This window comes from Arthroderma uncinatum (assembly GCF_011692745.1).
Source record: "Arthroderma uncinatum strain CBS 119779 chromosome Unknown scaffold1, whole genome shotgun sequence".
Classification (NCBI taxonomy): Eukaryota; Fungi; Ascomycota; class Eurotiomycetes; order Onygenales; family Arthrodermataceae; genus Arthroderma; species Arthroderma uncinatum.
In genome coordinates this window covers 1922559-1939587 of record NW_022983863.1, presented here as the reverse complement: position 1 = coordinate 1939587, position 17029 = coordinate 1922559, and the positions used below count along the sequence as shown (strand labels likewise).

General features: G+C 47.9%; 4 protein-coding genes across 4 annotated transcripts; 2 read left to right on the top strand and 2 right to left on the bottom strand.

Annotated features, from left to right (window-relative positions):
- Positions 1 to 2509: 2509 nt before the first annotated feature.
- On the top strand, positions 2510 to 3346 carry GIQ15_00601 (uncharacterized protein; the record flags this gene model as incomplete). The annotated part of the gene is made up of 3 exons (XM_033548018.1): positions 2510 to 2666; positions 2732 to 2940; positions 3002 to 3346. 3 exons carry the CDS (start codon positions 2510 to 2512, stop codon positions 3344 to 3346), a joined length of 711 nt encoding a protein of 236 aa, XP_033408969.1.
- Positions 3347 to 8611: 5265 nt separating this feature from the next.
- Positions 8612 to 11179, bottom strand: GIQ15_00600 (uncharacterized protein; the record flags this gene model as incomplete). The annotated part of the gene is made up of 6 exons (XM_033548017.1): positions 8612 to 9006; positions 9062 to 10271; positions 10327 to 10407; positions 10464 to 10991; positions 11056 to 11082; positions 11138 to 11179. 6 exons carry the CDS (start codon positions 11177 to 11179, stop codon positions 8612 to 8614), a joined length of 2283 nt encoding a protein of 760 aa, XP_033408968.1.
- A 1167-nt stretch (positions 11180 to 12346) lies between these two features.
- On the top strand, positions 12347 to 14052 carry GIQ15_00599 (ATP-dependent RNA helicase DBP5; the record flags this gene model as incomplete). The annotated part of the gene is made up of 5 exons (XM_033548016.1): positions 12347 to 12603; positions 12678 to 13160; positions 13236 to 13473; positions 13527 to 13727; positions 13798 to 14052. The coding sequence occupies 5 exons, from the start codon at positions 12347 to 12349 to the stop codon at positions 14050 to 14052; spliced, it is 1434 nt and encodes a 477-aa protein (XP_033408967.1).
- A 2176-nt stretch (positions 14053 to 16228) lies between these two features.
- Positions 16229 to 17005, bottom strand: GIQ15_00598 (uncharacterized protein; the record flags this gene model as incomplete). The annotated part of the gene is made up of 1 exon (XM_033548015.1): positions 16229 to 17005. The coding sequence occupies one exon, from the start codon at positions 17003 to 17005 to the stop codon at positions 16229 to 16231; it is 777 nt and encodes a 258-aa protein (XP_033408966.1).
- Between the last annotated feature and the right edge of the window lie 24 nt (positions 17006 to 17029).

Sequence of the window (17029 nt, the reverse complement as noted above, 5' to 3'; positions counted from 1 at the left end):
TCCGATCGTCCCAAGCAACTCCCATTAAGACTTAGTTTCCTGGATATCTTCTCGCATAAATATGGGCGGATCACTATCTAAGCTTGTGTCAGGCTGGCTGTGGACAAAGAAGGAAATCCGGATTCTGATACTAGGACTTGTACGCACCCAACCCCGATGTTTGCTATTCTACGAAACGCACCAACGCATGCCTTTACCCTTAAAGAATAAGCGCTAACTGGGCTCCCTGAATTACAGGATAATGCTGGCAAAACAACTCTCCTTTATCGATTAAAGGTGTGACCGCCCTCTGCCCCTCACCGATCAGACAAACAACCCAGGGATACTCTCATGTCAGAGTACTTGGGAATCATATGCGTGGAAGCTTACATTCTCTCTGCTCCTTGGGAGCGTATTATCGATATGATATAGATCGGCGAGGTCGTAACGACAATACCTACTATCGGATTCAACGTCGAATCCGTCACATATAAGAATCTGAATTTTAACGTCTGGGTATGTTTATTCCCCTGAAAGCGTTCTCTGAGAATATTCCAGTGAGGCCCGAAATAGATATATATAAATGCTGAACAATTCGACTCGAACACTATCTAATCATTTTTCTGGCCAGGATCTTGGAGGTCAAACATCCATAAGGCCTTACTGGCGATGTTACTATGCCAACACTGCGGCGGTTATATTCGTCATCGACTCAACGGATATTGATCGACTGGGGACAGCATCAGATGAACTGGCAGCGATGCTGAACGAAGAAGAACTACGGGAGGCGGCACTTCTAGTTTTTGCAAACAAGCAAGATCAGCCTGGTGCCAAGGGTGCTGGCGAGATATCGGAGGCCCTCAAACTGGGCGAGCTAAGAGACCGAAATTGGAGTATAGTGGCATGTTCTGCCATCGATGGGAAAGGTATCAATGAAGGAATGGACTGGCTAGTGGTAAGCCCAGAGATCTTCTTTAACCTCCGTGCAACCTTGCTTCAATCACTAACGGTGGCCTTGGTATATAGCAAACGGTACAATCCGAAAATGCATAGTTATGAAGATGCATATATTGTCCGTGCTCAGAACTGTACAACCTAATTATTTCAATGACCAATCTACAAATTTACAATATCACGGCCCTTGGCTGAGCAATGGGAGTTAAAATCACCAGTCTCTCTCCCACTTCCTGGATTGCTGAAATTCTCATCGTTTTTGAGAAGCATGCCAAGCCATCATACATCGTCATTTAATAGTCGTTTCTATTTCTTCTTGAAACTAGTGTCCTTCGTCTCTCTCCTGAGCGATGACCCTCTCTCCTGTCTTCTACCCACAACACAAGTCTAAGATACAACCCCAACAAAGAGAAAACAGCCAGAGCCATCATCGTCCTCTCTGTCCCCTTCATGCACCAAAAAATTGAGCAAAAAAGACATTCGTCTGGGCCCGAGCCGCGATTCGAACGCGGGACCTCTCGCATACAAGTACTTAGGGTTAAGGCCCTAAGCGAGAATCATAGCCAACTAGACCACCCGGGCGTTAGGGACAAAGTCGTCGATTTCTGCTCTTTCGAAGATAAAGTCGTCTTCCTACGTAGACAAGACACGGTAAACGGAGATAGCAACGGTGATAGTTCATACGTTCATAAATACGATATAATAATCAATATAGGATTAATAAAGACACGGTTACTCGTGTTAAGGATGAGGTTAACAAGATGTATATGACGCTCTTTGGTAGAGATAGATTCTAGTAGATATAAGCCAAATAATCCCTAGGGAGGAATGTAGGTAGAAACAGTTGTAGACAAGCAGACAATGGTAGATCTATCTACATAGATATTGATAAATAGTCTCAAGCTATTTAGCTTGATGAGGATGTTGACACCGAGTACGGTCCATAGGATAAACAACTTCCCGCAACGAGCTGTTTTCGTCTCATCTACAGCTGTGATATACGCGTATAAAATCATTTTGATTGGGAAGTTCATGCACTCGCCCTAGCCTAGTTATCTGTGATTAAACGCCTTCAGTAGCTTGAGCGCTATCAGGAACCAAAACATAACACGGCGGCAAAGCATCGCTCCTATGTCTAGACCACGGATTTTGTCGACATTTCTTCATGCCTATAAGGCGTCTCGAAGCTCTCTACACCCCTTGCCCCGGTACTTTATTCCGTACCCCCATTGCCATCAAACAACCCGTCAACAAAACCGCTTCACAAGTACACAATCTCCTCCAGCCGCTAACATGAGGAAGACGATACCCCTTGGAACAGAGCTGACAGGTCAATCTGGCCGTCGCTACGTTATTGAACGAGTTCTCCAGGAGAAAGAACATTCGCCTTTGCATGTTTATTTTGCTCAGTATGCCTATGTAGATGTCCTGAACTTCCGTGTTTCCTCAAGTTAACCTCTTCAATAGGTCAGGAATGGATAGCTTTGTACTAAAAGATGTACCTGATTTCGAGTATCTCCAGGAAATCTATCAAAAGATAGATGGATGCTCTCATCTCCGCCTACCACAAGATTCAATGGCCGAACGCTCGATGTTTGTTTATAAGCACATGACAACAGACTTCTTGACCCTTCCTGTTAAAGAAGAATTGCCATTGGAATCAACCAAGAGAGTTCTGAGAAATGCACTGCAAGGGCTTTCTGCATTGCATGAGAATTACATAGTGCATAATGGTAAGTGATATTGATATCGTGCATGCTATCTCGCTATTATCCATAATTAAACTAACTTTACATAGATATCAAGGCAAACAACATTCTTGTAAATCAAAATGATGATGGCACAATAACAGATGTACAGCTAAGTGACATTGAAGATGCTGCAATTGTTCCTCAAGGCAGTGAGATCGCAGGTCGACAGCTGGGCAATTGGATGTGGCGTAGTCCAGAATCTCACGCCGAGGGACCTATGAACACGCCCTCTGATATCTTCTCCTTTGCAATCGTGGTCAGTATTATGTGCACCCCGGTTATTTGCTGGATCCATACTAAACTTACTTCGCGATTAGTGCATATACGCCGTTCATAGACGGCTTATCTTCTCAGTTGAGGAGAGTGAACTTGGCGAAGGCGAAGAAATTTTGGCCCACGTTATTGAGAGGCAGATATCATACTTCGCAGACGCGGATAGTATACAGGAATTCCTGAAACACATTCGTGAAAGTCCCTGGGCCGAGATCTTCCAGGTCACTCGGGACGGTTTCAACAAGGAGAATCCTCGAAAGCCATTTGCTCTATGGAAGGGCGTTGATCCGGTATTCAAGGATTTGATCTGTCGGATGACGCATTTTAATCCTAGGAAGAGAATCACTGCGCGTGAAGCATTGGCACATGAGTGGTTCAAGGGTATATAGTCTGTTTTGTTCAGGACAGCGTTAACAACTTACCATTGATATCTTGAGACATTTATCTAGATTGGTTATAGAGTTTGGATGTAAGAATAAGAATGGATAACGATGCACAAAGCACATAGGAGGAGCAATGTGAAAAAAATACAATTCGCCCCTCCTTAAAAATAAAGCCGTTTATTTATATTTCCTTCTCCGGGTGGCACGCCACATGTATCTCATCTAGATTGTACTACGTATTAACTTAAGGTTAGCACCCAAGAATATTAGTCTTACGATCCTGTATACGACGGTTATATAAAAGTAATGTATCATTAATTTCCTGTTAATACAGCCGAGGAAGGTAGGGAGAACCCCATACAATCAAAGGCAAAAAGCAATCAATCAAAGGGGTAAAAAGAGAATCAAATTAATGACGAGTAAAACGCGAGTGCGAAGAACAAAGGACTGCAATGTACTACTACCGAATGCCTATTCATACCGGGCCGCTGTAACAATTTAACAAAGCCCCCAACCATTCAATACCAATCATGGGCATAACAAAAACCAACAAGAAGGCCCGAGATGCCCGAAAATTTTAGATCATGATCATGGATGCTCCAAAGAGAGTGGACAGGCCGACGGTGACGAGAACCATCAATGGTGCAAAGCCGAATTCGGGGGCACGGAGACCAGCAGCGGCGCCTGCGGAGCTGGTGCTGCCGGGGGCGTTACCACCGCCGCTGGTGTTAGGGCCCTTAGCTTTGGAGCCGGAGCTCTGGCTGCCGGAGCCTTCCAAGCCGGGGCCGTCACCAGCACCATTGTCCATATACTTCTTAGCATCAGCGGGGAAGGTTGGGAGGTCCTTGTCGCCGTCAACATTCCAGTTAGGAGCGTTCTTGGCAGGGCACTTGCTGGCAGCACCCTTCTTGTTGTAGCCACCGTCACCGGATGGGTTCTCGACCTTGGCGAAAGCAGACTTGAGAGCGTTGTAGTCGGCAAGTTTGGATGGCTTGCCGGACTTGCCACCCTTGATTTCAACCAATCCGTAGTTGCTGGGCTCCTGGGAGTATTCGTAGACGAGACCACCGGAGTAGACACCAGTCATTTCAGTGGAGTAGAGAGCCTTGACCTCACTGAAGTCACGCTTGTTCAAGTTGCAGCCGTACTCGGAAAGGAAGATTGGGACACCATAGTCAGTGAAGTTCTTAACTTTCTGGTCCCAGCCGGAGGTCTCAAAAGAGGATGGAGAGCACCAGGAGTAGTCGTTGAAGGCGAAGAAGTCACTTCGAACGTCGTCGGAGCCACAGTTCATGTACTGGGCAGCCTCCAAACGGTTGGTATCGATATCAGCCTGTGGGGGGTATTTGTTAGCTAGCTTGTCGATGGCACAAGAGGACTTGAATAGAGGAATATCTTACAGCAGAGTAACCGACTGGAACCTGCCTCAATTTGCGCTGCTTGAGGAATGTACGGATGTCACGAGTGGTAGCCTTGACCCAAGGAGCAACTTCGGAAGTTTTACCGTCGTTGATGACCTCGTTACCGGAGAAGAACGCAAGGGTGTTGTCATACTTGGCGAACATCTGGACGGTAGCGAAGATGCTCTGGAGGTAGACAGCATTGTAAGAAATCTCCGGGTCTGGATAATAGTATTAGCACCAGATGCATGTGTAGTTTGACGAATGGTTGTGCATACCAGCTCGGTTGATCGAGTACTTGGGGGTGTTGACGTCGAGGACGAGGTAGATGCCAGCGTCGGCCAACAGCTTCATGCACTCATCGTGGTTCTTGGTGTTGTCGACAGTGTAGATACGGACGGTGTTGAGGCCGAGATCCTTGAAGTTCTCAATGTCTCGCTTGCAGAGTTCGGTATCGGCGATGGGGTCGACAACCTTCGAAGAGCCACCCTGTTGAGAAAGCCTTAGCAACGTTCTCATGTTAGCAATGGTTGTATCCTTTATAACGTACTGGCTGGTAGTCCCTATAAACGAGAAGTTAGCAAAATGTTATCCATCAAGCTGCTGAAGCCAACTTACACTCCACGAATGTAGAAACGCTCATTTCCCTTGAAGAATGCTATCCAACCGTAAACCGATTAGCGACTACTATCCCATACACGGACTTTTCTGGTTATTCTCAGCCTGGTGGGGGATCGTACCGTTTCCCTTGACGGTGATAGGGGTGACGGATCCAGCGAGGGCAGACGAGGCTCCGAGGGCGACGGCGGCCACGGTAGCAAGGGTAGCCTTCATTATGACGTTTTCTTTCAAGATGTATCCCGAGCGGTTAAAGCGTTAACGAGATGCAGAGTCGAAGTCGAGGTCGAAGTCGAAGTTGAAGGCGAACGAGTTGGCGATTAAAAGAGCGATAACGCCGAGGAAGGAGACGCCTAAACGAACGTGTATCCCGCTTTCCCTACAGCAAGAGTGAAAAATAGAATGAATGCGAGAAGGAGAAGACGATGGAGAGCGAAAGAGTGAAGAAGAAGAGGAGGAGGAGGAAGAAGAAGAAGAAGAAGAGCAGAGGTGTCTCTCTATGTATGGAAGACGAGGCCAATTGGGGGTTGGCATCCAACTTTTTGCCCTTGCGATGTTTTACTTTTTCGATCCACCAAAAAGCCCAAGCCGCGTAAGATGGCCAGGGGTCAGGTACCAGCTACTTCGATTAACCAGGCCCCTCGCTGCTATTACTGGCGTCACTGCTACTTTATTATCGGCGGGAAGCATCTCTCGATCGGCCCTAGGGAGACGGGGCGCATCGTGGATTGGACGGGCCATCGAAGCCCCTTGTCCATGCATCGAACTTCAAACTCATGCGGTGGCGGTGGCAGCGACCACGGGGAAGCAGAAGCAGCGCTGCAGAAGCAAGGAGCAGGGAGTCTCTGGCGCCCAGGGACGATGATGATGAGATGGGCCAGGGGCGAAGGGGAATAAGAAAAGAGAAGAGGATCTCTCGAGACGGGCGGCACAATCATCTCTCTCATCCCTGATGATCTCAATACGCTGCCTTCTCCCGCCCACCCACTTGTTTCACACGGCAATGAAGCTGCACATCTCTCGAGGCAGCTCACTAGCGACGGCTACGAGGACACTATGATGGCATTCGCTGCTTGGCTGGTATCGGGGTGGATGTCTTCTTGGCCGTGTCCAAGTCATCATCGTGCTGCTCGGTTACGGATTACTGATGGCATTGAGAGATTACCTGATGGCATAGAGAGGAGCAGGCATGGTGTCTAAGCTGCCAGCTGCATATATAATCATCCGGCTTGATGATTATCAATCGCAGTACGGAGCACATAACTATGCAGGAGATTACAAGTGAGACGGCACAACGTTCATCAGCGACGCTTTTTGGCCGCCCAAACGCTACATCCATAATCCCCCGGGATATACGGAGTTCCACAACAAGAGAAACGAACGTCGAGGGCTCTATCAAGAGAAGTTCGGGCGTCGATGGATGTTTTGGCCGGATTAGGACGTTCAGTGTCGAAAATCCGCGTTCTGGCGTACGGAGTACTTATGGAGCGATTACAGAGTACAGGTCCTTATCTTTTATCCCTTTTTCTGATGGCCGCTCAAGAGCAGTCTATGGGTCAGTCTATGGGTGATGAGGACAAATTGATATTATTTCATAGCTTTCATCTATCATTATGCTTGCCCTGACGTCCTTCAGTGGTTTGGTTTAGTCATCAACTATACAAGAAGCGCGACCTCCAACAACCTGGAGATTGACCAGATTCAGACCTCAAGGAAGCCCGTCGAGGTCACTGTTCGAATTATGGAAGATATGAAGATGTCATTTATCGAACTTCGATCTCTTCTCCACTCCCAGCCAACCGCCTACTGAGACACCAAAGGCAGGATGGCATCACAGGTAGCTTGCTCTATTGGCCAAATAAGGGACAGCTCGTGTTTGTGGACGACTATGAGGGGGTGACATTATTAGAAACTGTGTACCTTTGGGAGTTAAAGGCCACATTCCTGCACTGTGTTACCGCTAGTGCACTTGCGCTGGACGGGACAGTCGCAATTAATGGTGGCTCGGCGGGCATATACAGTCTCAACACGGGTAGAATGGAGCGGAGTCTCGAGCAGGGTTTTAGGATTTGGCACGACCATGAGGTTACGGCGTTCGCTTTCTCGCCGGACCGTGGGCGTATCGCAGGCGGAGGTCGTCGTAATATCACAATTTGGGATGCAAGGACTGGAGAGACGCTGCAGAAGTTTCCCATAGAGCGTGGAGGTCAAGCCCTCGCCTTCACCACCGATGGGGACAAACTGCTGGTGGTGTTCAGGCCCGGGGAAGACTCCCCATATCAGCGCCTTGTGGAAGTGACAACGAATACAACACTCAGCGAACTCTCGGACAGCAATATTTCACAGCTGTTCCCTAGCAACATGAACGACGGCTACATATTGACCAATCGTGGACCGTTGCATATACCGACTCCCCATGATATGACTTTGACCAAGCCCGATATCGAACACTCTTCGTCACTGACCGCTGGATCACGTATGATGGATGCAATGTCCTCTGGCTGCTCCATGAATATATGCCTACGTGCATTCTTGCTCGGGGCCGTTTTGCTATATTCGGATTCGAGGATGGTCATATTGATTTTATAGTGTTCGACTTTACCAAAATACCCAAATAAACAGACTGTAACAGTTGCAGTATATTAGAAATGGAAACCCGTTCAGTTCAATCTAATATTATTCCTAGATCAAACGTCATGGGGAGACAGAAGATATATATTGCATTCTATATTGGCCTTGCTTGTTTCCAAACCACAAATCCCTGGAAAAGAGAACAAACCGATAACTAAGTCTTCGTTATATTTATAGATCGTCGAAATCCTCGTTACAAGCTCCCTACGGTCGTGAGGGTGGTGTTTCCTTACCCTTCACTAACCAAGCTACTTCGTCGAGGAGATGAGTTCAAGTGTTGAAAGCAACGAGTAGCGGTAGCAACCTAGTCTCTAAAAAGGATCACGATATACTTTGGTTAGGATAAGAATCAGTGTCATGATGCCATTAAAGGACGGTTAGGCATATCATACAGTTAGCTTGATCTGGTATATGGCGTCCCCTGGCCAACGAATTTAGGACTTTAAAACGTTTTGCTGGATTGAGTAGAAAAAGGAGCAAGACGACAGAGATCCAACCATTCTAACCCAAACAAAGTTAAAAAAAAAAATAGATGCTATACCATCTACGTGCATGGCCGTCCATCCGTCCATCCCTAGATACGCAAATGGAAGAATAAAAAGCAGGAGGAAAGAGAAGAGACTCATGCATCTTCAATGTAATTAGCAGGAACACACTTCGTTAGGCCTCCCTTTTCGACATCCGCCCATCCATTCCCGCTATCCCGATTCACCAGCACGAACCGATCACCGGCCGCCATGCTCCATTCTGCATCAGTTCGTGCTTCATAGTCATACATCGCTACGACGTACTGGAGTTTCTTCGCACCGCGTTTGGGGGCGACTGCTGGGCCACGGCGCTTGCCTGCCGCACTGCTGGCCAGGGAGGCGCTGGAGGTTGAGTATGTTGATTCTGGTCGGCCGTTGGGGCTGGGAGATGTAATTGGTGACGGAGCTGGGGTGGGTGATACTTCAACGTATGACGCAGGCACCAGGCCGGTCAGACTGTTGGCTTTAACGCGCATCCATCCCGAGCCATCTGTTAAGCATATGTTAGTAAAACGATGTGGATAGCAGGGAAAGTGTATGCGCACCATCTGGTTCGACGATGATGACGTCCTGTCCTTCGTCTACGGTTATCTCATCCTCCCCGTTGGCCTGGTAGGCATATATCATCTTCCCTCCCGGTTCACTGGGCTTGCTAGTGCCACCAATGTTCTCTTTGTTATCGTTTGAAGGTGCCGGTGGTGGCGCACTAACATACTGCGCTGGAGGAGGTGCTAGTATTCGATTCTTCCGAGGTGCCACAGCAGGCTTCTTTGCAGCAGCTGCAGCACCAGCATCAGGTAACTCGACGATAGCCGGCGACGCTGTTCCACCGTTAGCGGGCTGACTAACAGAAAGTGCCGACGTTGACTTGTTAATTGCATTTGCAGAATATCCCGAGCTCAGCGAGTTCATAGTATCCTTCCGCGACAAGGCCGGGAGCTCTGCTGTGTTGGAAGTTGAGATTCGGGGGGTGATATCCTGACTCGACAACACAGGCGTAGCATTTGCTTGCTCTTGTCTCTCAATCTTCAACTTCTTCCTCTCCTCTTTCGTTTGCTCACCCGGACACTCGGCTGGGACTTTCATCTCACATTTATTATGACATGTATAGCCACAATCGCGACAGTCGAATCCCTTGGCTGAAAGGCCCCATATCCTCTCTCCGCACAGGTCGCAGTTGGTAGGAATCTTGAACGTCTGAGCTCTGAAATTATGATTCTTCGCTCCAAGGGATAGATCTCCCACTACCGACGATATCGTCGACACCTCAATTTCACCTGTGAGCCTCTTCCGATCCAGCAGGTGTAAATCCTCCTGCATAGCGAATACCGCTCGCACAACCTCGACTTCATCACGCTTATCTTTACCCTCTCGAATGCTCTGTCGGGTTTTCTTTGCATTTTCGACTTCCCGTCTCTTCTTATCGGCTTCCGCTTTCAACTCTTTCATCTGGCTTTTACTCTTGCTTTGTAGATTTCGTAGAAACACCTTTGCCTGATCGTCGATGACCATAGTTGGCTCGTCGTGCCAGACGGGACTAGGCTCAAATTGCATGTCCAATGGTTCCTGCCAGTGGGCGGTGTTATGGCGCATGAACATCATCGAGTCCAGTCGAGGCTCATTGCGCGGGATTTCGGCGAGAACATGCGACACTTGCTCGTCACTTCTCGCCAACGTAGCCTTTTCTAGATCTGCGGCTAGAGTCCAGATTGAATTCAGCTTGCTCACTCGGGTTTCGTTCAGGTCTTGGAGCCCCTATATTCATAATGTTAGCAGCTGAAGCAGAAAACGGCCAGGATGATGCACGTACATCCAGTACTTCCGGTACATATTCATGATAGTATTTCTCTTTCAGTTTATTCGTGACATTTATAGCAATTAAATAGGTGTTCTAGAGTGGTGAGTTTAGCATTCGCTGGTCAACAAACGACGTCACCCTGGACATACCTTGACATTATTCATCTCCGAGATCTGATTCTGATAGGAGATCTGTGCCTTCTGCTTCCCATGATCGAACGAGCTCTCTACCTTCTTCCGCTTGTTCTCCACCTCCTGACAGACCCCGTCGTATTTGCCCTTGCTCTTCTTCAAGTCGCCGTACGACGCATCCCTCTCCTTCTCCAGCTTACTTGCGTACTCGGCATGGTTCTTGCGTAGCTCCTCCAGCCGAACGCCCGTCTGCTTCAGCGGCTCCGCTATGCGAAAGACAAGGTCGGCCCCAAACTTATCTCGTGCCGCGGCTTCCGCCTCCAAAGCACACAGTTGTGTAGCCCATGTCGTTAACGATGCTGACTCTAGCGATCCGGGAGTCATGACCGGCGTATCTCCGACGCTGAGAATGCTGGCCTTTTTCGACTTCCGGTCATGGTATTTGCGACAGAGGGCTGTGAGTTTGGCGGCATATTCCTTCTCGATGACGCTACGGTCACGGTAGAATTGCTGTATCTCGTCCAGCCAGTTTATTCCGACTGAGACCTAGAGTGTAGAGTATTGTCAATAAAGCATGCGGGGATAGCGGCGTTCGAGGGAGGGAATGTACCCAGGCATTGACCGGCTTGAAGGCATCCTATCCGCAGAGTTAGCAGCTTGACACCTATCCCAGTCCATCTGCAGTAACGTACCTTCAGCTCTGCGCCAAACTGCGGGTTGACCGTGTCCGCCATCTCTCCTGTCTATTTATCTCGAGGGGGAGGCGCGGGTTCGTGGTGGACTGCTTCACAGCCCGCCGGCCCAGCGAGAGTCGTCGAAAGCCAGCCAGAAAGGACCCAGACCGAGGCGTGGAGATACAGCAACGCTACAGAAGGGAATATGCATAGCTAGCATCTGCCGCGGAGTGAAGCTGGCGGTTTGTTCTGGTGTTCTGATCGTGTTTATGTTGGACATCGAGTCCAGCCACTTCGGCGCATGTACTTTGACTGCTTTGGGGGCAAGCCACGATCCTACGTAAGCAGCATCCTTTCTTCTTCTCTTCTTCTTCTTCTTCTTCTTCTTCTTCTTCTATGCTTCTTCTTCTATGCTTCTTCTTCTCTAGATACGAACCCTGAGACATGCTCCGACGGACAAGATAGACGACATCGAGCAGATCAAGTGGGATATCGCCATGAGGCGCTATCGACTGGGATATCCCCGTGTTTCCTGGACATCCGCCTTCATTCTCTCAGGATACGCCTGGGATGGACTAAGAACAATCTACAGCCCAGAAGGTATACGAAGACATAAGAAGGTATACGAAGACATAACAAGGCATAAGCAGCTAAGGACAGGTAAGGAGTTAAGTAAAGGCAACTCAAGGCTACAATGTGAACTATAGGACTATATCTCACTAATAAATGATCAAGCTATACTACTATCTCTATCTCTATCTATCTATATATATGTATATCTATATCTATATTTATGTATGTTTATATCTATCTATGTATATCTATATCTATGTATGTGTATATCTACATCCATCTACATCTATATCTATGTATGTCTGTCTGTGTATACGATGACTAAGCTGTCGAGAAGTCGAAGAAAGACTGAAAACGCAGACTCGGAGTTCATTCTGGCAGAGGAGAATATCTGGATATTCCCAGCTTCTCACTGTCTACTTACAATAGCTAGTCTGCAGTGTAGCCGTCAGCATCTCGCTATATACCCTGCCGCTGCAACATCTTCAGTTACCCCCGCGACCCCTCCACGCTCATTTGTGCACCTGTGTTATCAAAGCAGCAGCTCTGCTAAACAGCAAACACAACCTCTCTCGATCCCTTCTTCCTCTCTTCCCTGCCGTCGCAAATCCAGACCCAGCTTCTCGAGACCAGACGTATACATCTGCCGCGACCATGGCCTCTGAGAACCCGGCCACCGGTACCCCGCTATCAGAGAGGGCCTCGTTCCCTGATTCAAAGGGCAAAGGCGTTGACAAGACGGAAGAGGCTTCGGGCACCGTTGAAGATGCGCAGACTGACGGTACTACAGTCCGGACTGGAGCCTCGCAGCTTCGTGACTCTGAGTATACCGTCAATGTCCAGTTGAGCGATCTCCAGGCCGACCCAAATAACCCTCTATACTCTATCAAGAGCTTCGAAGAGCTTGGACTGTGAGATGCGATCTCTCTTCCCCATATCTTTCTAGGCGGATTCAGTCAGCTTACCCATTTTGACAACTCTCTAGAGATGAAGCCGTCCTCCGTGGCCTGCGTGAAATGCGCTTCAGCCGACCTTCTAAGATCCAAGAACGCGCCCTCCCGCTTCTCATGTCGAACCCGCCCCAGAACATGATCGGACAGTCACAATCCGGAACTGGAAAGACAGCAGCTTTCGTCCTCAATGTCCTCAGCCGTGTCGACGTTTCGTTCGCTGCCCCACAGGCCCTGATCCTCGCCCCTAGTCGCGAACTCGCCCGCCAGATCGTAGGAGTCATTCAAGTCATGGGCTCCTTCATCGAAGGATTAAAAATTGCGACCCTTGTACCCATGGAGTCGAATAGGAACCAGCCAGTTGACGCTCCTGTGGTTGTGGGAACTCCAGGAACTGTTCAGGATTTTATTAGAAAACGACTGTTCAATACACAACATGTGAAGGTTTTGGTACTAGATGAAGCAGATAATATGCTGGACCAGCAGGGCCTGGGTGACCAGTGCATCCGGACGAAATCGTAAGCATATACCATATTCACTGCCTCTATAAAACACAAAGTACCACGACGTGCTAACCGCCATTCTTCTAAAAGATCCTTACCAAGAGAAGCGCAAATTGTTCTGTTCTCTGCGACGTTCCCAGATGCCGTCGTCCGCTACGCTCACAAATTTGCGCCCAATGCCAATCAACTTACCCTCAAACATGAAGAACTCACAGTCGAGGGAATCAAACAGCTGTATCTGGACTGCGATTCCACGGAACATAAATATGAGATCCTTGTCAAGTTTTACGGCCTCCTCACAATTGGGTCCTCCATCATTTTCGTCAAGGTATGATGACTATCATTGTTGGGGTCTTCGCTCGTTCTCTAATATCTCTTTAGACACGTGCTTCAGCGCTTGAAATCGAACGCCGGATGATTGATGAAGGACACACGGTCGTATCCCTCTCTGGTGGTATTGAAGGACAAAAACGTGACGAGGTCATCGACAGTTTCCGCAAGGGCACTGCTAAAGTACTCATAACTACCAACGTTCTTGCGCGAGGCATCGATGTACAGACCGTGTCCATGGTCATCAACTACGTAAGTTTTAACATGAAGTGCCTCCGTGTATCAATTATAAGCTAATCGGTCCCTTCTTTCTAATGGATAGGATATACCCGAACTCCACGCTCCTGGAGCAGGCGAGCGTGTCGCGGATCCACAAACCTACCTTCACCGTATCGGACGTACAGGTCGATTCGGCCGTGTCGGCGTCGCAGTCTCCTTTGTTTCAAATAAGGAAGAATGGACAATGCTTATGGACATTCAGAAGTACTTCGGAACCGATATCATGCGAGTTGACAGCAGAGACTGGGATGAAGTCGAGGATGTCGTTAAGAAAGTCATCAAGCCGTCCGCTAAATAATCTACTGGCGCTTTCTCCTTACGAACACCGCAACATACCAACGGCGAAATGAAAATGAATGAATGGCGTCTACCTTTTTTCTCACCTCCTGCATTCGGCACGGGGAGCCGCAATGCGATCTAGAGCGACGGACTAAAAGCCAGGGAATGAATGCATTGAGCTGAATCGAGTCAGAGTCGAATCAGGATGGAATGGAAATGTTTTGCTCGAGTCTTTTACGCTGAAGATGACGATACATGGGCCTGGAAAATAATAAAAAATAATTTCATGCAGAGAAATCAATGATGACGTTTTGCCGCTTTAGTTAACTCCGAGCTTATCTCCCCTTACTAATCCGCCCGATAACGATTTTCCCCTCCATGAGATCAAAACAATACGAACGACGGCTGGAGAAGACATTTAATTTCAGCTTGCGTTGCGTGAACTATCTTGACAATGGTTAGTATGGATCCAAGAGGCTCCGGCTGCACAGTATTATCTTAGCTGGCTGTATGTGCTAAAAATCTCGAATAGCCCCACGCAGACTCGTCGTATTTCCCCGCGGGGGCCTCAAAGGAAGAGGTATACAAGCAGGTTGTAGAGCAGACGAAGGCACTGATAGATGGACAGCGGCACTGGGTATGCATATCGACTGACGGTGCATTTTACTCTGCAATTGAAAGCCCCCAAAGCTGACTGGGAATATATCGTTACTATAACAGATAAGGTATGCTTAATAAATTCCCCATGTTCTTGGTCCTGCAATACGCACACTAACGATATATTCTCCCTTATTAGCAACTCTGCAAACGCAGCCTCTCTCCTATGGCACGCATACGCTAGCCTCCCTGCGCCATCAGCCTCCGTAAACTGGGCCGGCTTCTACATCCGAGAAGACAAGTTTCCCTCCTCCATACCTGAAGCCTCGCGCACGAAGAATAAGCTACTCCTGGGCCCGTTCCAAGGTAAACCTGCGTGTCAATGGATCAATTTTGGAAAAGGAGTTTGTGGCACTGCGGCTGAAAAGAAAGAGACGGTGATAGTCCCTGATGTGTTGAACTGGGAGGGACATATCGCTTGTGATGCGGAGAGTAGGAGTGAGATTGTTGTTCCGATCTTGGTTAACGGAGAGGTAAGGACGATCCTATTTAATATACCTACTTTATTCCAATCAGTCTGCACTCGGAAAATGGGTTGTTGATGGTATTTGTTAAAACTTACTTATTGAGATAGACTGTTGCGATTATCGATATCGACTGTGCTGAACCCTCGGGGTTCGATGAAGTGGATAAAAATGGCCTCGAAGCGCTCGCAGCAGTATTAGCAGAGAGCTGCGACTGGTAAGGGGTATCGAACTTCCTGCCATTTCATATGGGCGACTGGGCGACTGGGCGATTGTTTAGTAGAAGGAATTAGATACAGACTTGCCCTTGGAATTACGCTTAGCTGAGGTACTCTCTTGCTATATGGTCTATAGATCTCTTTATTAAAAATAAGTAGGATATTGTCGAAAGTACACACTCCTTAACTGTCAAGTGGTGTTATCCATTGAAGGAAATGTAGATAACTAAGAGCCTACTCCTAAGACTTAGGGAACTAACTAGACTGCTCCCAACCAACGGCCAGAAACATGGAATAGACTAGAGTGCGAAGCCATGGTATTGCTTCGGTGAAAGTCGATATGTTTGAACTTGATCTTTACTTTCTCCTCCCTCGTCCCCGTAACCGGCACTCGATCATGGAGTACACAAGAGCGAAAAACCAATGGCAAGACGGCCGATATGGCAAATAGTGATTCAAAGACATCGGAATGAAGCAATTGCAATAGATTAATGGACACAGAGGGTGACTGAATCAAGTATTGTAAATTTGTGTAGGCGTCGAGGGCTATCTCACAGGCTTCTTCTTCAACACAGGTCGGTATGATGGGCTATCAATGTCCATTTTTCGCAGCAACAGCTGCATCATTCGTAAAAAAAAAGTAGCCAACTAGCCAGATAGAATGTTAGAATACCAGAATGTCGTGCCGACATGTAAGAGAGCTCTAGATACCTGCTGGTATCAAGGTGTTTCCTTGGAGAGGTTATAATGGTATCTTGAGAGAAGTGATATATTGTGCTCCCCAGTTACCGTGCTGCTAGTCAAAGAAAGCCAGTATTCACACCAGACCTCGACAGTGCTTTGAAGGGATATTACGCTAGAAGACAACTTCCTGCATATGCAGCATAATCGCATGCTCAAGGTGATACGGCTTGAGAATCTTTTCGATAGCAGCATCCTTGATCCACCCACTTGTCCATTTTGGATAATATAAAGCCTTGACATATTCCCAGTATTCAGGATAGTAGCCGGCCATTTCCCAATCCAAGAGCGCGACCACCTTATCTCCACGTACAAGAATGTTTCTCGGAGCTAGATCAGAATGCGTGAGAACAATCTCATGTGGAGGCAATGCCTTCACAAACCTGGCCACCTGGTCTACCCATGTACTGTCCCCAGAGAGTCTCATTGCTCGAATGAGGCCGTCGTTGAACTCTTGCTCGGTCTTATAAGGCCCAAACCCACCCAGTTCAGCACAGAAAACGGGATCTTCGCAGTATGTGCCGTCAAATGAGCCGATGAAATCGCCCTTGAACGATCTTAGTTGTTCTATAAACGACTTCAGCTGGCTGATGATGTTTTGTCGTTGCTCCTGGTCCAGTTCGTCCCATACATCCTGCAGAACACAACCTTCAATATATTCCATAAGGATTATACCACGATTTGTAGCTTCATCGGTGTATACATTATACACCTCGGGAACCGGGATGGAGGTGTTTGCACGAACAAATCGCATTACTTCGGCCTCAGCAACTCGGTGCGGGTCGGTCACCTTTGCCACGGTTTGGTTATCGATGCGGTGAATATTAATCAGGGGATTCTTCACTAAACGATTGCTCTCCGTGAGATCTGATGCTTCAACTCGCCGTGCCATTTGATTCTTCCTTTAGGGTATTGG